Source organism: Trachypithecus francoisi, unplaced genomic scaffold, assembly GCF_009764315.1.
Source record: "Trachypithecus francoisi isolate TF-2019V2 unplaced genomic scaffold, Tfra_2.0 Lachesis_group13, whole genome shotgun sequence".
In the NCBI taxonomy this organism is placed as follows: Eukaryota; Metazoa; Chordata; class Mammalia; order Primates; family Cercopithecidae; genus Trachypithecus; species Trachypithecus francoisi.
The window spans coordinates 24,913,457-24,940,749 of NW_022681458.1; the positions used below are offsets into that span (position 1 = coordinate 24,913,457).

A 27,293-nucleotide genomic window follows, 5' to 3' on the forward strand; every position below is an offset into this window, starting at 1 on the left:
ATGCCAGGCAAGAGTTAAGCCATGCAGCCCTACACTTAAGTAATAAACTATGAAACTATGTCCTAACTGCCACAAGGTTTTTCCTTTTCTCTAGCAGCTAAATAAGCACTGGCCTCTAAATAAACAATACTAAAACACTTGCAGCTCCACCAGGTGCTGACTAGCTGAACTCCACCAGCCATAACAACAGCTTTGATTGGCCAAGAGTGATTTCGGTAACTTCCTCCTGGTAAGAAGCCCACTGACCATGACTGGTTCTAGCGGGTTTACAGAGATTGCACACTTGAGTGCCTTCATGTCCTGAAAAGACCTTTTGACGTACAGGGCCTGATTGTAATATTTAAATATTAAGTCTCCACCCCAAGGTGAACATGGGTCATATGTAACATGCATGTTTAATATGCATGCATCAGGGCCACTTTCATTAATATTCATAGCTCCTCCTGTAACCTGTTGAATATGTATTCAGCCAACCCATTCAGCATAAAAGCATAAAGCTCGTATCCCAACCCCTCCTCCTTGGAAGTGCCCGTCTCTGGGCTTCTGCTGGAGGAGGCTGTGCTTCCCAGCCTGCAGGATGGCCACCTGGCAGGCAGTCACCCTTAAGAAATAGTCTCCATTTTTCTAAATTTATATCTTATGATTTTTTTTAAGTTAACATATCTGGCAAAGATGGGATTCTGAAGCAGCCCATGAATTCCTTTTCCTGTGTCACCCAGGACACCAGGTACAGCCAAGGTCACTTTGAAAAAGTCCAGTTGTTCCTGACCATGCTGGGAAAGGATCTGGGTAAGTGCTATCAGAATCCCAAGATCTCCCACTTTTAGGTTGCAGACTTGATTTCTTCTCTTAGGCCCCCTCCATCTGCGAAACTCCGGAGGAGACCCTCCTGCTGGCCTTGGGTTTGGGAGGGCATTCCTAGTTCTTTCAGTCCTTTCTGGTTCCCTCCATCCATGGACCCCGGAGGGAACATCTCTCCTGGCCTTGGGTTTGGAGGAGGCCTTCCTGATTCCCTCCATCCAAGGGCTCTGGAGAAAATGCCTTTGTGGGCTCCGGGCTTATGGAGAGGCATTCAGGTTGGACTCAACTGGTCCAGAAGGTTTGTGGGGATGCTCACACTAAGGGCACTGCAAGATTTGTCTTCATAAAGTCAGTGCAATGGGTAACTTACCCACTAGGGGCAGGAACTCCTGCAGAAGTTCAAAGGCATGCCAGGTTTTCTAGCACTTCAGCTAGCTACATATGGCCTGTTCTTGTGCACATTTTTAAACTCAATGGGCAAATTACAGCAAGGAAAACTCAGAGCTCAAATGCCCAACCTGCAACTATACAATTAAAATGTAGAGTTTGCTAAAGCTATCTATTTCTTTTTTCTTTTCAGCTGGCTTTGAATTTGATATTAAGCTACTGCTGTTAAGATAAACTCACTGTTTATGATATTACTAATTCAATGCTACTTGGAGATTTGTTCTTATACAGCTCAGCCTGTTGTAGCTAAAATGCAAACACTGAAAACTCATTTGAAACTTCAGAAAAAAAAAAAAGGGTAAAAGGTTTTTAAAAATAAAACTGCCATGAAAACTACTTTTCCCAAGACTTTGGTCCATAGCCTTCACTGGATTACCTACTGGGACAAAGTTTAGCCATGTGAACAGGTCCCAATTTTATCAGAAATAATTTGGATCCAGCTGCCTTTTGTAAAGTGGTGAGTTTGTGTTACTATCTCGTGACTAAGGTTCCAAAGTAAAAGCTGTTAAGATCTTTGTGTGTATGTGTTTAAATGTTTGTACATGTACATGTATTGTGTTGTGTCTAGCATGGTACCAATCTGGCTTGTAAGTAAATTATACTTATAAACTAAGTAATTCCAAATACTTTTTAGATTCTTGTGAACTTAGTCATCTGGTAAATAAAAATGGTTTTTAAATTATTGGTAAAATAAAACTAGAAATGGCTTCAGAATTGTCAGCATACTTTTTTTGGTCTGGGTTTACTGACTATTTTATATTTGCCTCTGCTAGATGTTTTAAGGTATCAGGGTTTGGTACAAAAGTTTATAAGACTATAAACCCAGTCAAAAAGAGAATGATCTTTGTGTGCTTTTTTTTGACAAGACTAATTTAATATTGTTGGTTCAATGAAAACAGCTAAGTTGTTAGCTGTTTTGTTAGCTTCTGAGTTGTTGGCAAAAATATCCACGTTTAAGGTTCTTAACTTACATGAACATCTGATATTCACAGGCTACAAAAATGGTTAACAGGGCATACAGTCTACTAAACAGCTGATGACTTATCACATAGAACTTACAGATAAGTCACTGTTGTAACCTTGCTTTTTGGCTTTTATGTTGCTCAAAAGTTGTTTTTTTTTTGAGACGTAGTCTTGCTCTGTTGCCCAGGCTGAAGTGCAGTGGCGTGATCTCGGCTCACTGCAAGCTCCGCCTCCTGCGTTCACGCCATTCTCCTGCCTCAGCCTCCCGAGTAACTGGGACTACAGGTGCCCACCACCACGCCTGGCTAGTTTTTCGTATTTTTAGTAGAGACGGGGTTTCACCGTGTTAGCCAGGATGGTCTCGATCTCCTGACCTCGTGATTCGCCCACCTTGGCCTCCCAAAGTGCTGGGATTACAGGTGTGAGCCACCGTGCCCGGCCGCTCAAAGAATACTTATGAAAAGCATTTTGTGTGGGATTAAGTTGGCTGTAATTAAATTATTTCTGAAAGTCTTTCTAAATTTTGGTCCCTTATTTTAAAAGAAAGTTGTCTTAAAATATTGATTTACTCTTAATTAAAAGAGGTTTTGATTTTTAATTCTAAACCTGTTTCTTGTTGAAAACTTCTCAGATTCATATCTTGGAAGTTCGACTTTCGCTGTGTCTTGCTACTTTGCTTTTTTCCCCCTCTGAGAAAGCCTGAGATGATAACTTTCCCCTTCAACTGTTTTGCCAGCTCCTGTAACTTTTTTCCTCGGGTTCTAACAGACATTGCGGCCAGATGCTAAAATGTTTTATCTTGAAGGTCTAGAAAAGCAATGTTTTCCTACAGTATAACTTGATTGTGTATTCTTGGCTTTTCCTGATGTCTGAATTGTTCCACATAACCAGAAAACTTCCCATGCTGTTACTAAGAGTCATGTATTCCCCTGTTCAAGGTACAATTTTCTAGTTTCCTGTTTCCTCTGTAATACAGAGTTCATTCATGAGCCCAGACACACTCTTCCTGTGTCTCATTAATTCAAGAAACTTTTTCCAGCTTGATTTCCAAGTTATCTAAATGCGCTTCTCATAGGAGAAGCAACCACACTGTAGGTTTCTCTTTGCCTTTTTGGTAACTGGCCTAAGAACCAAAGATTTTACATTTTATCAAGATAATTCCCATGTTTTCTTTTTTTTTTTTTTTTTTTTTTTTTTTTTTTTTTTTTTTTTTTTTTTTTGAGACGGAGTCTTGCTCTGTCACCCAGGCTGGAGTGCAGTGGCCGGATCTCAGCTCACTGCATGCTCTGCCTCCCAGGTTTACGCCCTTCTCCTGCCTCAGCCTCCCAAGTAGCTGGGACTACAGGCGCCCGCCACCTCGCCGGCTAGTTTTTTGTATTTTTAGTAGAGACGGGGTTCACCGTGTTAGCCAGGATAGTCTCGATCTCCTGACCTCTTGATCCGCCCGTCTCGGCCTCCCAAAGTGCTGGGATTACAGGCTTGAGCCACCGCGCCCGGCCCCATGTTTTCTTTATTAGATTTTTGATTACTTAGGAAAACTGAGCTTTAAAAGGGTTAAGGTTTTTACATCCTTGTGACTTTCTATATTGCATTTAAAGTCTTTTGATTATTACTCTTGGTTAGATGAATAACTATTACAATGACCTGCAATTCCATTTTGATCAAATGTTTTGAGCCTTTGAACATCTTTGACAAATGTCCTCAAAATCAAATAAACATTGCTAATTCTTCATGTTTTGCTTTTCAGAATCAATAAAATCTTTTTTCTTTTAAACTATTTACAGCTTACAGAAATTGGGTAAAACAATGAAGATTACATTTCTCTACCTAGTATCTCTAGAATTTGAAAACTATTCAATCCCCCTAGGCCAATCTGCTTTCCACTGCCAAGGCACTGCTGCTAAAGCACAATACAGTATCAAGCACCCTCCCAGTAGGCCCACGGACTATCACAGAAGGGGTGGCAATGAGATTGTAAGGGCCAGTTTCAAGGGATAAAATTAGTTCAGACCCTCCAAATTAAAGATGGGCATACAGATTACCAAACAGTTCATGGCTCAACACATGGAACTTATAGACAAGTCACTTTTGTAACACTGCTTTTTGGTTCTTACGTTGCTCAAAAGGTTTTTAAGGGTTAATGAGCGCCTGTGAACCTCCATCCTCATCTGGCCTCCAATGTTTAATTAGTTATAAGTCTTTTGGTTCCAAGTCCCTTGGCCATAGGGATCCCACCAAAGAATAGAAGGAGCTTGGGGCAGGTAACCACACCACCCCGGCAGTGACATGAGACAAAATAAATGTTTGGTCATCAATGTTGCTTGCCTCTGGCACATTTTGGCTAAAAGGGGAGAATGTCAACTAAAAATAAAATCCAAAGACTCCTCCCCTACAGATTGAATGGACCCCCTGTTGGCCAAGGGGACCCAGAAAATTCTTAGAAAGTTATCCATTGACCTCTTTTTGAGACAGAGTCTCGCTCTGTTGCCCAGGCTGGAGTGCAGTAACAGGACAGGAGGTTATGACAGAACAGGAGGTTATGACATGTCCTGTCCCAGCCATGACAGGACAGGAGGTTCAACATGCCTTGTTATACTCCCTTCCCTTTTTTGGTTTACAGACAATTGACGCGAATTAAAGTTAAAATAGAGATCCTAAGATTGACAGAACAGATTCTTTGTGGCAACAACATAACAAATTATCATGCCAGGCAAGGGTTATGTACCCCAATGTTTGACTCATGCGAGGCAAGGGTTAAGTTAAGCACTCCTATGCTTAGAGAATAAACTAGTTTCTAACTGCCACAAGGTTTCTTTCTCTCTAGCAGCTAAACAAGCAATGTCCTCACCATCAACACTACTAAAACGCTTGCAGCCCTACCAGATGCTGACTAACTGAACTCTACCAGCCATAACTACAGCTTTGACTGCACAAGAGAGTGATTTCAGTAACTTTCTCCTGTTAAGAAGCCCACCGACCATGGACTGGTTCCAGTGGGTTTACAGAGATTGCGTACTTTAGTGCCTTCCTGTCCTGAAAACCCTTTTGATGTACTGGGTCTGACTGTAATATTTAAATGTCAAGTCTTCCCTGTGAAATGAACATGGGTCACATGTAACATGCTTGTTAAATATGCATGCATCAGGACCACCTTCATGAACATTCACAGCTCCTCCTGTAACCTACTGAATATGTATATTTAGACAACTTGTTCAGCATAAAGCTCCTAACCCAACCCCTCCTCCTTTGAAGTGCCTGTCTCTGGGCTTCTGCTGGAGGAGGCTGTGCTTCCCAGCTTGCAAGATAACCTGACAGTAATAGTTTCCTCTCTCCTTTTCCAAACTTACGGATTTGTGATATTAAAAAGTTAACATGGCTTACTTCATTGTGTTACTTAAATGAACTGATTTTAAATCTCAAACACACACACCACATATATGGTAAAACTGAAGTCTATGAGGGTGAAGCAATTTCTCCGAGTTTCCACAGTAAGTGAAGGAGCTTCAAACTGCCATGCCGTTCATCAACTTTGGATGCTCTCCAAGTGGAGATTTCTCCCTCAGGCAGTGGCAGGGAGAGACTCTGCCCATCTCACTTCTGACCACTTGATACAATGGTATGGGATTATTTCTCCTCTTTTTCCACAAAAGAACATCAGGAGTGGATTGCTATGTTTCTCTATTACTGTGCATGGGTCTCACTCCTCAGCTTTTTCCGGTACAAGATAGACTCTAATCTCAGAGGTGAGCACATTCTATTCTATTCATCTCCTCTAGAACACAAGCCACAGGAATTTAGTGTTGACAAAGATGGTTCTTGGTGCTGCTAAAGCTGCAGAAATGACAGGAAGGACTCAGGAGAGCTTCTGCTGTTTTTGTTTTGTTTTTTTTCAGCTCCTATCAGACATTCCCAGGTGGAGCTGGGGTATTGTACCATCTGGCTTCAGAAATGCCCTAAGACTCCCTTTTACTCCTACCATCTGCCAACTTCTGTCAACACAAACTGATAAGAAAGAGAACCTATTTTTCAGCCTAACATTCTTACTATGGCAGAGACAGAGAAGTCATGCACATATGACGTAAGATTGTGAAGATCTGCCAGGGATTCACCCTCGGCCTCTGAGCAAGACTGTTTCTAATGCGAGTCGGAAGATACCAGAGAAAGGAGAGAGAAATCGTTTCCTGTTTTCAACATCTCCAGAGCAGATCCCTCAGCCAAGAAGAGTCTTAACCCCAGTAACAGACACAGCACCCTTGAAACAAACAACAAAAGTGATGTGGCCACATGGATACGTGTTTAATTATTTGACGGTGTATTTGATCTTGCCCCAGTTTGGCCTCACTTAATCAAACTCAAATCCAACAGCTTGGAATGCAATTTTAAAATTCTGGGCAATGGCAAATGTCTCACACATGCTACCTTTAGTGCTTTCCTGGCCAAGCTATTATCCGCAGTTATTTTCAAGAATAGAGTTCATTTTTGTTCTTACTTCTGAATGGGGAATGACACGAGGCCTGATTTTGGCCACAGGGGAGGCATGGAGGTTCAACCTAAGGAGGAGCAGAGTTTGCTATCACCTACATTTGATGATTTCAGGTCGAAACAGCAAGGCATGCACATAATCCAGAGATGACCAGACTCTCTGGGCAGCCTGTTTTCACCCTTGCCCTCCTGTAAACAGGTCACATTCACAGCACTTATATGCATCCCCTAAAAATACCAACTCCAAGCACATTAGTGAAATGCATGTTGCACTGAATACTCAGTGGGGAGATGAAAATTCACTCAGCCCACACAGGATAACTTAAGAGTAGGATGCCTATGGACATTTGTGCTTCCCCAAGCCCCTAAAGCTGCCCTCCCCTGCAGCTATCCATCGCTGTTGTCTTCACCCACTTCCATCTCTAAAATTCTCCCCTTATTTAAAGATAATCTTTATCAACACCAAAGCCAGTAAGCAGCCAGAACATCTCCCCTACCACCAAGTTCCCCCCGAGTGCCATCTTCCTTCTGCTTTCCTCTATCTTGGTGCCACTGCAATCCCTCAAGTAGTTCATCAACGTATTTATCCAACAAACCAGATCTGTTCCTAAGGGAAATTCTGCTGCAAAATAAATTTTAGTTTTCATCCTATTTTGCCAAGCTATTAATATATGCTGTTAGCAGTATGTGCTCATTAATCTTAACAAGAACCCTGTAAGCTGTTTTAATTCCCAGCATACTGAAAAGGTAACAGGGAGGGGTATAGAGAAATTCAGACTTACCCATGCTAAGACCCCCATTCCAGGTCTGCCAGGGTCCTTACCCACAACACAAGCTGCAGTGCAAAGGTGAGTGGCCCTGGGCAATGTAAAATGGAAGGCTGTGGACAGGGCCTGGGTCTGGAGCTGCTTTCTCAACACTCCAAGCAGTACTCGTTCGCATATTCAAGCAGCTCCTGTGAGTTCCCTTTGGCTGAGAATGTCCTGTCTTCTCCGGGGCCACCCTGCCCACAGATAAAATGTAAGTGATTTATTTTGTTGCTTACAAAGGTTAAGGGACTTGCGAAGGTCACATAACTGTTAAATGCTATTGACATCTGGATTTAATAAACATAAAAGTATCTAACATCCAGGTGGCTATTTAAAGCACTATGTCATTATGCCTCTTGAAAGGAAGTCTAGTCCTGGGTTACGTTTAAATGAAGGAGCATTTCTTTCCTCTCCAAACTGACGGCAGAAAGCCAACTATCTAAGCAGGGATTAGCAATTCTACTTCTGATCAGGGGAACTGACCTATATGGGGTAAAACTGCGGGGTGGGGGAAGCCCTATTTCCCCATCGCCCTCCTAATATTCCCCTGCCTGCTATAGGTAGGACTTACAAAAATGGCTGGAGACTGAGCTAGATTTATTACAGGCCGTTAAAATCCCTAATAGGTTGTTTAAACATCATATACATTTCCACTTCCTGCTCCATGCTGTCAACCAGGCATAAGTACCATGGCCTACCTTTTTATTGAGACGGGTGTCTTGCTCTCTCGCCCAGGCTGGAGTACAGTGGCATGGTATCGGCTCACTGCAACCTCCGCCTCCCAGGGTCAAGTGATTCTCCTGCCTCAGCCTCCTGAATAGCAGGTATTACAGGTGCCTGCCACCATGCCCAGCTAATTTTTTGTATTTTTAGTAGAGATGGGGTTTCGCCATGTTGGCCAGGCTGTTCTTGAACTCCTGACCTCTAGTGATCCACCCACCTCTGCCTCCCAAAGTGCTGGGATTACAGGCATGAGTCACCGCGCCCAAGGGCCCACTCTTTCCAAGCAGGCCCAATGAGCCGTTCTTCCCTGTCTCAGGCTTGGCAGTCAGTTGGTGGTAAGATCTGGATGTAGGAGGCAGATGACAAACCTAAGCCATGAGCCACAACCTAGCTGTTCCAAAGATCTCTGAAATAAGCTAATACAAAGCAGTATGTTGATTTCCATTTTGCTGTCTGCTCCTTGTGCATTTAGCTCCAGGAGGGAGTTAATAGGAGAGGGGTGCGTGGCAAGGCAGGATATGGCCATTCCTTGGGCCCTGGTTGTGATACTAACAATATAATCAAAACCTAGGGTGACCATATAATCTATAATCCATACCAGGACAATTTTGAGAGTGAAAAAGAGCACTATTAATTATGCTAGGTCAACAATCCACCCTCCGTAAGCTGGAATGCATGGTCACCATGTTAAAAGAAAGAAAACCTACCCTGGGTCCTACTCTTACCTTTGATCACATGGAGACTTTAATTTTTATGTATAACTAAGAAAACCTAAGTCTAATAACAATAGATGATTACAAAGAAAACAGCACTGGAATACTCAAGGTCTTAGAAGAAATAAGGTTAAAACAAAAAAACAGCACATCTATTTAAAAGCTGTTATGTGGCTGGGTGCAGAGGCTCTTGCCTATGATCCAAGCACTTGGGGAGGCCGAGGTGGGCAGGTCATTTAAGGCCAGGAGTTTGAATCCAGCCTGACCAACATGGAGAAACCCCGTCTCTACTAAAAATACAAAAATTAGCCAGGCTTGGCAGCGCATGCCTGTAATCCCAGCTACTTGGGAGGAGAATCGCTTGAACCTGGTCAGTGGAGGTTGTAGTGAGCCAAGATCGAGCCACTTGCACTCCAGCCTTGGTGACAGAGTGATACTCTGTCTCAAAAAAAAAAAAAAAAGTTATATTCTGCCCAGGCCCTGGATTTGGAGTTTTCATGAAACCATCTCATTTGTGGAAAGCATTTTAGGTTACAGTACTTCTATGGGCATGCTCTTACAGCCTGTGAGGCAGGTCACAGGTTTAGCGCTGTGACAGAAGCCATGCAGCAAGCAGCAGAGGCAGGACTCAAGTCCAGTATCTGGGTTAGCCCAGTGTTTCCTCCTGGACTCATGCTGTGTCCCCTCATGGCATCTGCTCTGCATGGGCTACAAGCTTGTGTCCTGAACTTAGAATATCTGGGGGAAGGCAGGGGACAACATGAAATGACGCCCACGGGAGACAGGGAACCAAAGAGAACATCTGTTGCCTGAATCAAAATTAACCGCAAAGCCAGTCATTAGCACTGCACATCATCAAAACAGGAGGAGAGATCTGTGTCTATCCTCAAAGTCATCCTGGACTTGGGGGAAAAAAAGTGCTGCCTAATCCCAACACGATTTTTCAATTAGTTTTCCAAGATTCTAAATCTTTTATGTAAATTAACTGGCAAAGGATTAAAACCCAACATTTAAAATAGTGATACTTAATGAGGGACAGCACATACCATCAAGGGGGCACTTGGAAATGCATGTCGTCTGAGTTGTGACTTGGGTGGGGGGGTCACAAAGAGGATGACTCCTTTTCAACAAATTTTAGTGACATAGAAGAAAAAGGTGACAGGGAGCATAGTCAGTGACTTGCAATTACAGACAAGCCTATCATTTGTGGGATTATTGGGCTTCTGAGGGTCAGCGCATGGCAGACTGAGGATAATAAAGCACTTGCTGTCCTCCAAGGCTACACTCAGCCGAACACCTGGGAGTTCTGTAGATCTGCCAATCTCATTTCAGGGACAGGACTTTCATGTGTTCATGCAAAACATGCTGTCCCTCCTCAAAACAGTATGCTCTGATGAAGTCTACATAGCACATATACTGTGCCTGTATGAAATAGATTTGTAAAGTACATGACTCATTTAGTTCTTTCTCTCCTTAGCCTGTGAAACTAATTTCTTCCTTGAGATATTCAGATTTAGGTGAAACAGGGTTAGAGAAGCACAAATAATCCTGCTACATTCAAACCAAGTCAAAAAGTATCAGAAGATCTAAAGGACCAAGTTGATTTAAACTTTTCCTGGCATGACAAAAAGACAGATGTTTCCAAAAAGAAATTCCCCAAACTGCCAAAGACAGGGGCTGCTGACAGAGCCATACTTACTGAGCTGATTCATATTGTTGGGAGGATCTGATGAGAGTAATGAAGATTTCAGAGATCAAAGTTTCTACTCTGTGGTTCTAAGAATGTCTCAGTTTTGTCCAAGTCACAAACAATCCCTAGGCTTTAACTATCTAACCAGAAACTATGATGTCATCCTCTGTTGGGGTTACTTTAAATGGGTACCTGTATGTCAAGTTTGATGCAAGTGTATATAGTATTGACAGGATGGCCTACAAGCCCAAAGTAAAGCACTCCTTTCTCTCCTCAGCTAAATGAATGATGTTCTACCTTGCAGATCCATTTTCAATGGATAAGGGTGTTCAATTCTCAGCAGAGCACTGAAGAAGTCTTTTGCAGACAATAATTAGCAGCAATTCACAGAGAAATGAGTCATTTATGCCTTTAATGTTACATGTACAAAATAGTGTATTAGCGACCACTTAAGAGGGTGCTGAAGACAGGTGATTGGGCACCAAGTAGTCTGTACGCTAAGCAAAGAGGAACTGGAACTCAAGGCAAGAATGAGGACAAGAAAAAAAGAGAATAAGGGCTTTGTTATTTTCTTATTTAGTAAAGGAGACATCATCCAGAAAGATGAAAGCTGACTTAGGTAGAAATGGGAAAGATTAAAAAGTTACCTAAGTGTTTTAATATAACGAAACTTTCTCTCTATGAGGCTTGCAAGTAGAGAATCGTAAAGTGATATAATTCTAACTATTGTAGTAAGTTTCTCAGTTTTTGAGTTTTTAAAGGTTTACTGATATGGCAGAGACTGGGCCAAAAGAAGGTCTTTTCTTCATGAGACCATCATCATAACTCACTGCTTAAAAGGAGTATGAAGGGAAATTGTGCTCCCCTTCCCACCCCACTTAAAGAAAACCACCTATATATAGAGCCAGAGTAATGTGGTAACTAAGAGGCCTCAACTAAAAGTCCATCGTTACCCATGGTTTTCCTAACCCAGCTGCTTGTTGGGAGGAAGCAAATGCTATTGCTTGCTCAACATCAGTTGTGACAGCTGTTGGAGGATCAGGCAAAGGAGGACTCTGGAAAGGGTTAAGAAACTCATCAATAACGGTGCCATGGTTCCACATGAGACACTAATCACATCACAAGGGCTGCAATTGTCACCAATATACTAGGTCAAGAGGATAACTACTTTCCAGAAACTTCAAAGCATGTATGTAATATACAAAGATCAGTAAGACCATAGAAGAAATAATACACCAACCAGAAAATAACAATGACTCTTTATAAACTTGTATGGGGTCTAAATTATCCCTTGTAATATATATGTGTGTATTCATTCCACAGAGAATCAGGTGATCCGCCTTCGGGTAACCTGCTGGGAATTTCTTGAGCTTCTGGCTCCCCTTGAATGGCTGCATCCAACTTGTTTTGTTAGAACTCCCAGCATCACAGCAATGGCAGCTCTCTTAGATTCCCCATACATCCACGACCTATATCATGTCCAACTGTAAACAAGAACAACACACTTAGAAAGGAACCAGGACAATTTCATACCACTGTTTCTCTGGTGAGAGAGGGTTTAATGAAAATGACTCTCTACATTGGAAGACATGCATGTACTTGCTCATTTATTCACCGCTCACTATTTTAGGAGTTAAACATCCAGGCATCCACTCATTTTAGTAATGAGAATGTCTCTAAAAAAGGTTGACATCATAGTATGTAGTGTTTGTTGGACAGTTGTCATATGAAGCTTAAAGGTGGGAAGTTTCTAAACATTAAGGATAGATATAAAAGACAATATTTACTGCACAGCTTCTCAGGCATCGATAACATGGTGTTAACGGGGTCCAGAAATCCTCAACTGCCTATCGGTCTATTTTGTTTACATTAAGTTAATTGAGAACATTTAAGAAGTAGCCTTTTTAAAGGCTGTTTTTATTTGTCAACCCACACAAACTGCATGTTGTATTACTTATTTTTGGCTAAGAGCAATTTCAATGAATTACAACATTTTGCTACTAATGGAATAGCCTCCCTAGTTCTTTTTCAGCCCTTCCAGGGAGAGGATTAATCTGAATGAACAATATAGCTGACACCATGAAACACAGGAATTTCCATTACGAAATTACCTATCTGATTAAATGTATAATGGCAATTAATAATGGTGTAGGGAGCTTCTGGTGTACTGAAAATTAAAACACAAATAAGCAATAAGTCTATAATAATCAGCCTTTGTGGCTGTATTTACAGCTCAGGCGACTTCGATCACAGAACACCAGGTGCATATTAAAAGTACTTACTAAATCGTCCACATCACCACCTTCTTCAAACACAGCTGCTGTGTCTCCACTTGGTTTGTCTTTGGGGGCCAGGAACTGTAAATAGAAAGTCAGTTATCATACCAAAATGGTATTTTTGCCCTGTTGAAGGAGGGAACAATCTGCTAGCATTGCCACAGGGAAACCTAAGGCAGCCTGCTTAGTTAGCAAAGTCTCACTGCAAACCGCCCAAAAGAAACATCATCCTGGTGTACGTTCCTTTATTTGGCTTTGGCTGAGAGGCCCAGTTTTGAGGTTCAAGTAGTCGATACTAACTTATCACTAGAGAAAGTGCTCATGAAGAGGGAGGAAATGACATGGCTTGTCAAGACAGTGACTATGTGTAGGGTCCTGTATAAGCATGGTGGACATCTGCTATTTCCAGTTCTGCTTCCACAGGAAATAAGTTGGCTTGCTAAGGTTAAGAAAACAACCAACCATCCCAAACTAGTATGCTCTTTTGAAAGGAGCATGAGAATCAAGTCAAAATTAGAATAATCTCAAGTTGAATGATGAAGAATCAGGGAAAAAAAAAAATTAGAATAATCTATTCTTAAATTCCACTGTGGGCAAAAGCAGTACAAGGGGGACTTCTTATGAGAAATGGATGAGAAAACCATTCAGCATCACTGTTCAAGATGTGGAGCTTCTGAAAGGCAGATACATAATAAAACAGCAAAGTCCAGGAAGTGAAGTCTGTGAGGATCTAGGAATGACACTCAGATTTTAAAAGGGTGGTCAGGTGAGTGCCCTTGAAACTTATCTGAACACTCTTTTTCCATCCTGTCCCTCCAAGGGATAGCAGTGGGGAGCCTTTTCCTTCAAGGCATGTGGCAGCTGTCTCTAAGAGCTGGGTTCTAGCAATGCGTATCTATCCCAACACGAGAAGGTGATCTTCTGGTAGCATGCCTTCCTGTAGGAGTGAGTGTTTTAGAGGGGGCAGTGGAAGGTGGGACACTTCTACTTTTCATTTGGGGGCCAGACACAGTAAATAGAGTCAGTTATGGTACCACAACTGGCTGGCCCCGAGAGGCATTCTGGCATGCCTCAGGGTGAGAGTGCATGGAGCAGGCACGCGGTAAGCGAACCTTTCAGCCCACTCATGCTCTCCTGTAGTTGCTTCCACCCAAGATGAAAAAGTATAGTTATACTTTCCTCACTCTCTCAACATGAAAAAATGGTAAGAACTGCCATTCTCTACATTCCTGTTATTTTTATGGTACAATGGACACAATCATGACCTCTGAAACCTAAGACCTATAAATAAACTAAAATATGTCTCTTTAAAAATTCAAACCAAAGTCAACCATGAAATATGAGGCTACATGCAGCAAGTTTCAGGAAGCAAGAAAGCTCTGCCTGTCCTTCCATTCCTCATATACAAAAACACACACAGGTAACAAAGTGGTAACAATGGAGGTCATGTCTGCCTTAAGGTACAGGGCCTTCGTCAGCACCATGGACATAATTGTTTGTTGACTCAACCACTCTCTTGGACTTTGTTTTCCCTCAGTTAAAACTACCTCACTATTCATTAACTTCTTTTTTGACTGAGCGAATAAGGAATTTATCTTCTTTTAAGGACATTTGTGGATCTTTCCATAGTCCTTTGTTGACCCTAAACTGGGCCATGTGCAAGACTGAGAATCAATGATGTAAGGGACAGAAAATCCCAGCAATGGGGGCAGACAATCTATAAGGAAGCTTCTGTTTCATTCATTCTATTTATTCTGGGTGATTATGAATAAAGATATCTGAGAGCCAAATACAGATAAATGAATAAAAAATCTATACATTCACTGGCATATGATTTATGTGTAAAGGTTAAATAAACTGTACTTTATCCTAGATACTGAAATTGGTTTTAATTTGGGGTTTTCTGGGTTACTATCATACTTTTTATGTTGTACCTCTCCTCTCCTATTCATTATCATCAACCCTTGCAGGATTTTTGTGACATCAGGACTATATGGCTACAGGATAAGACTTATCCAGTTGAGGCAAGAGAATAAAAAGCAGAGCTGCATCCGGCCATAAATCTCTGTTGGGCCACAAATGACCAGTATCTTCCAAACATCTGAAAAACTCCATGGGCTCAATGGTTCTGTAGTCCACTACACCTTGTATGACCCCTTACTTAAGGACTTATTGATGAATCTAGAAAAATCCCTGATGTGTTCTGGCACTCAGCCAAATTTAGAATTTGTGATTCTAAAATCTCAAATTCCCACTCCCTACCAACCTGCAAAGCCCCCTTCACACTGCAATTAAAGAATAAGTTAACATAGGACTGTTGGCACAGTATGACCACGGTAGATATACTTAAGCACAAATGGTATATCTCTGAGACTCGGCCAAATTCCTAGGAAGAAAGGAGCAGCAGCAAAAATTCTAGATTTTCATCAAGTGCTAAGTATCATCTGCAACTCATTTGCCTGACAGATCTGCTTCACATTTCTGTGTAAGCAAATTATGTTTAAAAGCTGGGCTGTCATCCATTATCCTTCCCAATGCCCCAGGCAAGGCTGATCTCTTCCACATATCACTCCTCATCATCAGTGTTTGCAACTGTAAGTAATTCCAGCCAATGTAGTGACAGGGAAGCAAGATAGGGCAGAGAACTCAATGACTGGCCTGCTTTCTCAATAAAAGCAAGAGATTCTCAGAATCTCTTCTGCAGAAAGGGGTAGGAGTCAACTCTCATCTTTTTTCATGTGTTCCTTCCCTCTGCAACATGCTGAGAAAGTAGAGAACAGATAGAAAGGGCACGTGTGTGACATATTCCTTTTTCCTCAAACCACCATCACTTACCCGGGGTTACCATTAAAGTGCTTCCTTACCTGGAGAACTTTATGAAATGGATAACCTCTGCCTCCCGGGTTCAAGCAGTTGTGCCTCAGCCTCCCGAGTAGCTGGGATTACAAGTGCTCACCACCCTACCTGGCTAATTTTTGTATTTTTAGTAGAGACGGGGTTTTACCATGTTGGCAAGGCTGTTCTCAAACTCTTGACCTCAAGTGATCTGCCCACCTTGGCTTCCCAAAGTGCTGGGATTACAGGCATGTAATACCAGCCATTCCTGGCCTGAAAATGCGTTTAAATGGCATCTGTTGATTTTGGGAGAGAAGTGTAGAAAAAAAGAGTATACATGTAGATGATAATGGGGAGAATTGCGGAGGAAGATTCTGGCTCAAGGAAGCTGATTCCTTGTGGTTTTAATAGAAGAGACATGCTTTAGCTATTTCTCTTAGCCAAGTGAGAGAAGTACAATCCCTTTTGACCATGCACTGAAATATTCATTTATATTGCCTTCAAATGTTCAATTTGGTCACTTCCCAAATAATCATTTAAGGAAACTTGACTATAATCAGTGAGGTTAAAGAACAATCCTCACAGTCCATTTAAATTCTTTTGAGGTATTTCCCATAAGTTATTTAAAGTTAGCAAGCTGTCAAATTCTTGCTATTAAATGTTGACATTTGAAAGGAAGTAATTATCCAGGGATGTTCATTTTAAGTGAAAATTAAATTACAACTTTACATTTGTATAACATCTTAAGAGCTGTTACCCTCCAGTGTGTTCTAGAAATATGTGGATTGTATGATCCTTTGAGAAATAGAAGGAAGTCAGCTCTGCTACAGAAATAGAAAGTTTTTCCATGGCGTAAGTTTAGACAGTCACTTTCTTTTAAGTTTCCTGGTACCTCTCATTTCATTTTGAAACCTAGGCATAAATATTATCATTCTTTAATGTTTATTTTTATTATCGTTATAAGCTGTCAGTTCATCCACTTTTTCTGTTTCTAGTTTGTATGATGAGATACGGCATTAGCATTTGCTGTTTGGTAGACTCTTTGTATGGCCTTTGTATGCCCTTCATCTGTCAGTTCTCCCGGCTCTGTAGTGGGTAGAGGAGGTTGAGTGGTGTGTCTGAGAGCTCGCAGTAAGTCACTGGCCTGGAATCTAGTTCTAGCACTGCCCTAGTCCTTCATTATCCTTTACTATTGAGAAAGCAGTGAAGGAAGAGGATTTATCTCCATGGCATTGGGATCATTATTATTATTATTTTTTACCAGATTCCAAGAGGCCGAGCTATGTCTAAATAATAATAATTATTCAGGGAGGGAAGGAGGGCTCACCAAGTGACTAATGTGTGGCCTGGGTGGGAATCACTGTGGATTTCATAGCCTTTACCAGGGCTGAGGCTAAGTTTGCGCACTATGGAGTTCAACAGCATGCTGTAGAGGTACTGAAGCTGGGATTACAGATAAGTTCTAGAAATATAACCACAGCCTACAGGAAACTGAGTAAGATTATAATTTCTCCCATGAGGATGCTGTGATTGAAGCAATTTACATACTGAATACAAAATGAGTACATTCATTTAGTTACCCATAAAATTTAACTTCTTCGAGGGCATCAAGAAAATAAAGTCCACTATAATAATTCAACTGAAGACAAAGAGTTACCCCTCAATACCTTTTTGGCTTCGTCAGCTGTGACAGAACTTCCAGAGGCTTCCTCTTTGGTGATCAGAGTAATTCCATCTAAAAAGTAATTCAGAGTAACATCTAAACTCAAAGAAACAACCCCAATCCCATTTTCCTTTCCACACCTCCTCCCACCTTTGAGTTGGAGATTTCTTTTTTTTTAAATAGAGACGGGGTCCCACTATGTTGCCCAGGCTGGTCTCGAACTCCTGGGCTCAAGTGATCCTCCCAAGGAACAAAAGTAGGTCCTTGAATAATGTTGTTTCATTAAAACATTGATGAGAAAAAAAATGGTTTCATTATGTGTCATTTTGCTTAAAGTCAGAATTTTCAAGAACCTATGGACAATGTTAAGGGAGGACTTACTGTAGCACATAGCAGAAGTTCAATATGGTAATTAAATGATTGTATGCTTTTGTTCAAACCATCAGGCCCCAATATGGAACTATGCATACATTTTGTCTTGTGGCCATGTTACTGGCTATTGACAGAGTGGCCAGAGGACTAGGGAGGAAGAAAACATGGTCTTCACCAAGGGGCATGTCTATCATTTAGGATAGTTCATCAATTTTAGCTCAGTAAGAGCAAATCAAGGGTAGAAAATCTACTCTTTAGTTTGCTCTTCTTCTTAAGATATTTTCCTACATCAAATGGCTGATACCTGACATACTGTCTGAAAAGCATATGTATTTAACATCCATTTGTACCTATGAATGGCCTTGGTCATCTGTATTCTGTGAGTGGCATATAAGCTATCAGAAAATATGGATTTTGCATATGTCCTGTAAGTTTCTTTTCAGCAAATATGCTATAGGCATTCAATAAATACCAAAACCAATCTCCTTCATTTACTGGGTCAACAGCAGAGACACAAAAGTGATCTGAGTAAGCACCCTTCACTACCCATTCCAATTCCTTTTGTTCTCCAGTGCAGAAGGGAAAGGGCTGAAAAATTAACTGTCAGAAAAACAGTTACCTGTGTGATGAAGAGTTACCCATTAGAAGGTGGACAGATAGGTATGCAACTCTTTTTATACAGAATTTGCACACAAAGAGAGATTGAAACAAATTTTGCATCTCTAGTATAAGTGAAAAGTTTCTCTGTCTCATAAACATCATATTCATAATAATGTATTTTAAACAAGAAATATCTTATACTTGGGTTCTAAAAGAAAATCAGGTCATGTTCTAAAAAAGGTGGCGCAAAGGGCATGAAAAAAAGCAAAGATCAAGCTTAACATTGAAAGAATGTGTGCTGTCTTCTTTCTGGGTTTAATTGGCATTAGTTGCTGTGCAAGTGAGGAACTGAATGGTTTTGGTGCATGAAGATGCTGGTTCGCTGAAATGGAAAGTCCAAGAACACGGTAACTGAAAAGTAGCAGGGAGATAAAATCTGGGTGAGGTCAACCAAAGGGCTGTGGATCCAGCAGGGCTGAAATGGCCTAAGGATCTGAGAAACGGGATAATGTTCACCCACACAGCTGCTCCATTCAACAAACAGAAAGGCACAGCCCTGAAATAGGTCACACTGAGTAAAGAGTCTAAGATGGAACTTACATGTTTATTTATTATTTATCACTTTGTACTTACGCTTATTAAGGGAGAGTTTGAGTTCACTGAACACTGAGCATTTCCCAAAGCCATGTAGAAAGTCATCATGTTTCCCACGTAACTCATTATACAATATAGTTTATATTTAGAATTTATATGTATATTTAGAATAAAATAGCCTAAGTATTTGCAGAAAAAGACAAATGACAACTTACCCTGAACAACAATTTCCCAGAAATGATTTAACTGTTTAATTTCCACTTTCTCTCGAAGGGCTTTCAGGAAGTTGTTAAAGCGTTGCTCTTCTGAAAACTGTGGTAGCAAGTTGGGGTAGAGGAGGCGGCAAGTCAGAGCAAACACAAAAACAAATTCAGCCCCAGACCAAACAAAGTACTGTATATTCTGAATCACCTTACTTATTACAAAAAAAATGAAATGTTTTTCTTTGGTACATGGGAAGCTGGCATTCCAAACTGAGGTGTGTTCACTGGGGACCAGAAATCCTTCCATCTGTGGAAGGTACAGAGCTTCCCAGAGTCAGTTTTTTTTGTGGTGGCCTAGCCCTTTGTTCTTAACATTCAATGTAGAAAATCTCAAACAAAAACAGAGAACAATTTTGTGAGTGCTCACACACTCATAACCCAGCTTCAATAATTATCAACTCAAGCTGGGCATGGTGGTTCATGCCTGTAATCCCAGCACTCTGGGAGGACAAGGTGGATGGATAACCTGCGGTCAGGAGTTCAAGACTGGCCTGGCCAACATGGTGAAACCCCGTCTCTACTAAAAATACAAAAATTAGCTGGGCGTGGTGGCAAGCGCCTGTAATTCCAGCTACCTGGGAGGCTGAGGCAGGAGAATCACTTGAGCCTGGGAAGCAGAGGTTGCAGTGAGCCAAGATCCATCACTGCACACCAGACTGGGCGACAAGAGCCAGATTCCGTCTCAAGGAAAAAAAAAAAAAAAAGAAAAGACAAAAAGAAAAAATAATAATCTCTCCATTAAGATTGAATGATATGTCACTGAAGTCTCTTCTGCTCCTCTTCTCTCTCTCTTATTTTTTTTAAGAAATACAATGTGACCTGGGATTTTTAAGGACATTGGGTGGCAACCATGCACAGAGGTGTTATAAGACACCCCGTCTAGCCTGGGTAGTGCTTTAAAAAAACAATACACTTTCACTATCTCTCTCCATCTAACCGAATCTTTCTCTACCCAACGGAATCATCCGCAGGCTTGTCCTGACTCTACTTTTCCAAAATTTGTCTTTATCTGAAGAGTATTCAGGTTATCTACTTCTTTTTTTTTTTTGAGGCGGAGTCTCGCTCTGTCGCCCGGACTGGAGCGCAGTGGCCGGATCTCAGCTCACTGCAAGCTCCGCCTCCTGGGTTTACGCCATTCTTCTGCCTCAGCCTCCCTAGTAGCTGGGACTACAGGCGTCCGCCACCTCGCCCGGCTAGTTTTTGTATTTTTAGTAGAGACGGGGTTTCACCGTGTTAGGCAGGATGGTCTTGATCTCCTGACCTCGTGATCCGCCCGTCTCGGCCTCCCAAAGTGCTGGGATTACAGGCTTGAGCCACCGTGCCCGGCCAGGTTATCTACTTCTGAATCTTTTATTGTAATCTAATTTTAATGAATTTTCTATTTTCTTGTCACTCTTTGTAAACATCTAAATTATGTAAGCATTAATTCATTCATACGTTCAGCAAATATTTAATAAGTACCCACACAAGAACATACACTACAACTGTGCCCACTTTAAAAATATACTTTCTAATTTAAACTTGCTCATTTCTTACCTAGAGATACAAAAACCTATACAAAATTTGGAAAATGTTTAGAAATATTCTCTAAAAATTCCTAATAAAACAATCAAACAGACAAAACCCACATAAAAGGCATGGGAGGAACTTAACGCTCAGTGCTCTTTTTTTTCCTGACATTTAGATCCCTACTCCTGTCTTCATAAAATCTTTCTCAATAATTATACCAATATATATTTTCCATCAATTTCCCTAAAATACCCTTTCCTTTACAATAATGAGCAGGCCACCAGAGGTTATAATGGAAATTTCCTTGGTTCCCTAAATAGGAACAGAAAGCAAAGGCCAGGGCTTCAGTATAATAAAAAGCCAACTTTCAGGGATAAAACATCCTACCTACTCATCTTTATTCCACCTCAGAAATGACAGTGATAGTAACATGAGTTTAAGTCATTTCTAGTTCCATTGGCATACACTGCTATTCACATTGAGAACGATAATTTCCACGGCCCAGGCTCATTTCCGGGATGCTGTATGCCTCTTTCCCTGTGATAGTGGCCAACTGTTTAGGAAGAAAAGAGATGCAAGGATAACAATACCTTAATGGCTTCTTCCCGGAAGGCTCGGATGCAGTCCATGCTCTTCATAAAATATGGTGTTTCGTTAGTATCCAAAAACTGTTCGATATGACTTATGAGCTGGTTACTCGCTAAAACATAAGACAACACATTTTCTTAGATTTGAGTGATGCCTGAGAGAGGGTATGCTTCTGTGTTTGTGCCTATAAGCATGTATTATAGTTCACAAGACTCATGGTCAGCAAGTACAATTGCCATACTTCTTTTAGGAGAGAGAGGAGATGCAAAATCCTGATTTCAAAACTCTATATTTGAGAAGTCTGAATAATACCTATCGATATTTGTCAATAAATTAATTTCTAAAATGCTGAGAATTACACTTGAAATACTCCTTTTTGGGATGTCAGAACCTAGGTTGTAGATGTTTTTAAAATTGTTGTTGTTATTTTATTTTTCCCCCAGAATTTAGGGGCCATTTGGATAATTCAAAACTGCCTTTCCTATTGTAGTCACAGAAAACAGATCCTCTAGTCCCTCCCCTAATTCTACTCAGGATAACTGTCGAACAGTGCTGGGCAGTGAAAAATAACGAGCCAGGGACACCCCATCTTCTACCAACCCAAGGTTAAATTAGGAAAGATCAGCCCCAGTCTTAACAAAATATCCCTTTTGAATGAGAAATCATTACTGTCTATCTTATGCCCTTAGCTGGACCTGAATATTCTCCCTATTGCTCACCACTCCAAAAGCCACAAATACTTAATAAACAGTAACTGTCAGCAAGCAATGTCATAAATGCTACAGAAGGAGAAAATACATTCACAGTGTTATCATTTCCAAAGCAGGTTACAACTTATAAAGAAACAAAAAATTATTCAGTATGAAAAGCAGAGGAAAACGGAAATCTAAAAGTCACGAGGAAGCTTAATTTGCTGTGCAGATTAAAACTGACCCTTAAGATCTGTGTGGAAGAACAAATCAGGGAGATGTGGGTATTCATGCCTAAAGGCTCCCTCTCCTGTGTCCCCTCAAACCATTCACTAGCTTTGGCTGTTTGACAATTTATGCTGAATGTTCAAGATATTCTATGACTGCATGTTTCCCCAAATCACAGCCTCCTGTGAGCATTCTAGCAGCTACGTGTGTGTGCACAGTGCTAAAGAAAACTACTTTCAAGCTTTACCAATAAAGACCCCAGGCCACTAACTCTGTGAATCACAGTGACCTGAACATTACTCAACGCCTTCCTTATTAAAAACATGAAATTGGTGCTAAGAATCTACTTATTTCCTAAGGACCACACAGCATATAGAAATGATTACAACACTGGATGAAGTATTTTTTAATACAGCAATTTTCCAGCAAGGGAAAAATATCCCCAGTAACCGTTTCATCCCTTCTACCAACTCGGAGATTATGATCTCCGTTATAAGAAAGCACTTAACAAACTTGAGGGATTAAAGAAACATTTCCCTGCAATTTCAGAAATCTTTACCAACGTATCCCGCAGCAGGGAATTAATATCCAACTACAATTCAAAGTAGAGAATGTTCAGATGAATCTTTTTAAACAAGGTAAATAATACAACCCTGATTAGTAGGCAGAGCAGAAAACCATCCACAAAAGCTCAAAGCAAACAGAAGTTATCTCCCCTTTTCAGCTTGAAAAGCAAAAAAACAGAAATGTTCGATAACAGAAAGCGGTGTACTTTCCCAGATCATGTGATAGAAAGTTCACTGGAAGTTACATATCTAGGCACAAATAAAAACCTTCACAGGCCAAGGACAATAATCCCAGAGACTCTAAATTCTCCATTTCTTTTGAAATGAGAATAGGAAATCTTAGGAAGCGATAATGTAAATGTTTCACTTTGTTTGATAGTATATACTTATTGTATGACTACTATGTTATGTTCTGTAGGAGACAGAATTAAGCTGAAGATAAGGCCCTTGCCTTGGAGGAGTTTGCAGTTGAATAGGGGATATAATGCATTGACATAAAATTAACACTGGGAAATAATGTGAAGAGAGCTATGAGTTTTAAGGAATTATATTAATTGGTTTGAATTTTTAAAAAATCTTTGGTGATTACAGAAAGTTTCACAAATAAATACGGCTTTTTAGTTAGGCAATGAAAAACAGAATCTGGCAATTACACAGCAGGAAGCAGAATCAGCCTAAGTATGAAGAAGAAAGCACAAGGTGTGTGTGGAGAAAAGCAAATGGCCTCATACATGGACAGAAATAGGGGAAGAAAAAAGAGTGAGGATTAGATAGAAAATGGCTGGAGGAAAGGGAGTTCCAAGAAGACAGAGTATATGTGAGAGTCCTGAGGTAGGAGGTAGAGCTTGGCTCCTTAGAAAGTGTAGAAGAAATAAGAAATTTTAGCGGTTGGATAGTGGAAAGGGAGCTGAAGAAGGCGGCTAAGAAGAATTAGGGGAGGGAGGGAGGGAGGGAGGGAGGGAGAGAGAGAGGGAGGGAGGGAGGGAGAGGGAGAGAGAGAGAGAGAGAGAGAGAGAGAGAGAGAGACAGGAGTTCATGGCATCACAGATACTAAGAGAAGAGATTACTCAAAGGAAAGAGTTGTCTGCTGTATCCAAACTATTGCAAAAAGACTACAAGGAAAAGAATATAAAGAGCATAGGTAATTAAGGATAAAATCATAGGGAATCCTAAGAGCTTGGAGCCCATGAAGTGACTACACAGGTACTAAACTGCTTTGCAAAAAACCAAAGCAAAACAAAAAAACTAAACAAACAACCAGCTTCCTGACTCATTTTATCCTGAACTATGATAGAACACACACACACACACACACACACACACACACACGCTATCTTACAGAGAAAAATATTCAAAAGAAACAAAAATAAAGCAAATACCCAAGCCAACAATCCATTTGCAATGATACAGGAAAGAAAGTAGTCCAGTCTGCTGTAACTTCTTTGTAAAAGGCAGTAGCAGGAGTCTCAATACCCAGTTTCTTTGTAAAAAATGAAGTCCTAATGTATCTGTGGGCCTATTTGGATTTAGTTTTTCTTATTTACACGTTAGACTGTTCTGCTCCTTCCTCCAGAGGGCTCAGAAACACAGATGGATAAACATATCCAAACTTCCAATAAACCCAGTGAATACAAAGAACCAGATTTTGGCCTTCTAGGAATACTCAGTTACATGGCTTGTAAGTCTGGTCCATGATTCTAAATTCTGTCCCTCTACCCAGACTACTTCTGTGGATCACTGACTATGACGAACCATTTAACACCAGGGAATAGCTGTGATGGATGATGTTTGAATATACTGAGTATCAAAAGGGGTGTAGACAAGAGACTTCCCTTCCAAAGTTTTATGGCAGTTCACATTTCCCTGCCATTTTTACTAAAAGTAAAATGCAGAAATGGCTAACAAAAATAATATTCTACTCTGGCTGGATTACGCTTTTGACTCGCCTGCCCCACATAAAGGAAACGCTGATCATCAGGATGCTTTTCTCTGCTTCTACATCAATTACAGGGCTAAGGAACAGCTTATCAGTCTTCAAATTCAGTAAATCACAGCCCCAATTATAATTCACCAAAATGTTCTTCAAAATTAGTCAGTGACTCAATAATACTCATTAGTAGCTAAAATAAAAAATGGCCATTGGCAGGGCCATCCATCTTAGGATACTAAGTCAGGCAAATGGCTGTTATTTATTTCCAGGATTACTTCAAATGTCTGTTTTGGATTTTGAGGTTTTAGATATGGGCATCATATACTAACCCAGTATCTCACATGAGTACAGATGTTGATAACCAAAATTAATCTCAATACTTTAGTATCATATTCAAAATGTTATCCAGATTTAGACATGTTACAGAAGAGGAAAATGGCAACGTTTTCTTGTTTAATCTGAAATACACATTCTTCTTCTCTACTGAAAACATTCACCACCACCCAAAGTCCCATAAAATGGACTACACCTCCCTTCTCATTGCAGTCACCAAGGTCAAAACACCCAGGGCCATGTGCATGTCTGCCTCTGACTTTGCATTTACTCACTACCTCTGTTCTTTGCAAAGATGTTTCCAGCACAGTGAAAGGAAGTCATTTATTGTGGGATTTTCTCCTCCATCTGACAGAGCTCAAAAAGCAGTAGGATCCCTCATCTGTCACAGATTATATATAAAAGACTGTGAAGACACCTCAAACAATTTGGCTGAACTCAGCCATCATTTAGGATATTTCCCAATTTAATTCTTCTCACTTTCTCAATGCCTCATGTAAATGTTACTTATTGAAATGCTGTACATTTTGCAAATGTCAGCAGTTAAATAACTTTTAAATGTTAAGAACAAATTTATGGCTGCTCGCGGTGGCTCAATTCTGTAACCCTAGCACTTTGGGAGGCCAAGGAGGATGGATCACTTGAGATCAGAAGTTCAAGACCAGCCTGGCCAACATCGTGAAACCCTGTCTCTACTAAAAATACAAAAATTAGCTGGAAACCGCTTGAACCCAGAAGGCGGAGGTTGCAGTGAGCCGAGATCATGCCACTGCACTCTAACGTGGGCAACAGAGTGAGATTCCATCTCAAAAAAAAAAAAAAAGAAGAAGAAAGGAAAGAAAAAAACAAATTTATATAGCCAATGACAATCGCATCTTTATAACACAAAATTAAAAGTGACAATAAAAATCAAGCACTTGAATCAAAATAAGGACAGGTAATTCATTATTAAGAGAATAAAAAGGAGTAACGCCCATCAGCAAATCAGCAAATAAAACTCCAGGCAAGCAGTCCAGTCTACCATAAATTAAATCCACATGTAAATTATAATCATTGTTTAAGCCAGAAACTTATACAAGATATTTGCCTGATAAGAAAGACAGCCTGTTTTAACACAGGCAATTTAAGAAACATCAAAAACAGGCTTTCTTTATGCCTCTTTACTATCGGATATAAATTGGCCACTGTGGGTAGGGGCAGTATGTACATCAGTCAGGGTCCAACACAAACAATATAAATCATTCCAAATATTTAACACAGGAGATTTAAGACAGGCAATTGTTTCGCAGGTTATGAAGTATGTTAAAGCCAACTGAAAATGGTGCTGTAACCCAGGGACTGGTAACGGCAAGAAACCCTTAGCATCCCTTGGTACACAGGAAAAAGAAAAGAAAGGGTATAAATAGAGCTCTGAGGACCAAAGATGCTACCCAACACAGAAAGGGAGGAAGAGATACCCTGGTTTCTCCCTCCCTACTTCCCACCAGTATCTCTCATGCTGAACCCAGTACGAAGTCTTTAGACACGGGAGCCTGGAAAATGCAACCTACAGGAGCCAGCTCTGCCCACATCTCCCTCATATGCAGGGCATACAGAAGGAGGGAGGGGGAGGAGGGGATCTAAGGGCACAGTGTTATGAACTCACAAGGGGATGGCCCGTTTTATGAACTGGATATTTCCAGGAGACAGAAATGCAAGGGATCAGGCTGGGCCCAGTGGCTCACACCTGTAATCCCAGCACTTTGGGAGGCCAAGTTGGGTGGATCACCTGAGGTCAGGAGTTCAAGACCAGCCTGGCCAATACGGCGAAACTCTGTCTCTACTAAAAATACAAAAATTAGCTGGGTGTGGTGGCGCATGCCTGTAATCCCAGCTACTCAGGAGGCTGAGGCAGGAGAATCATCTAAGCCTGGGAGGCAGAGGTTGCAGTGGGCCAAGATCTCACCACTGTACTCCAGCCTGGGCGACAGAGTGAGATTCCATTTCAAAAACACAGAAATTAGCAAGGCATCATTTAAATTATAAGGGAAGCTAAAATTTGCAGGTTTCTTTCTTTCTAGCAAGGTAGGATACAATGAAATTCAATTAAAAGTTACTGAAGAAGTTCAAAAGCATATTTAAAGCTTTTCCCAGCCATTTAAATTTTTTTTAAAAAAGCTGTATTTCTGTAAAAAACAAATTACGTAAAAAAAATATTGTTTTCACTTCTACTTGAAACA

General features: G+C 40.8%; 1 protein-coding gene across 1 annotated transcript in view; it reads right to left on the reverse strand.

Moving 5' to 3' along the window:
• Positions 1-11,023: 11,023 nt before the first annotated feature.
• Positions 11,024-27,293, reverse strand: part of XRCC5 (X-ray repair cross complementing 5) — a 93,590-nt gene continuing 77,320 nt past the window's right edge. The window contains exons 17-21 of the mRNA XM_033230339.1: positions 21,331-21,440; positions 19,184-19,280; positions 17,407-17,474; positions 12,911-12,985; positions 11,024-12,112 (exon numbers count right to left, since the gene is read on the reverse strand). Of these exons, the coding sequence (XP_033086230.1) occupies positions 12,098-12,112; positions 12,911-12,985; positions 17,407-17,474; positions 19,184-19,280; positions 21,331-21,440 (365 nt within the window). The 3' untranslated portion in view covers positions 11,024-12,097. The remainder of the gene's footprint in view (positions 12,113-12,910; positions 12,986-17,406; positions 17,475-19,183; positions 19,281-21,330; positions 21,441-27,293) is intronic.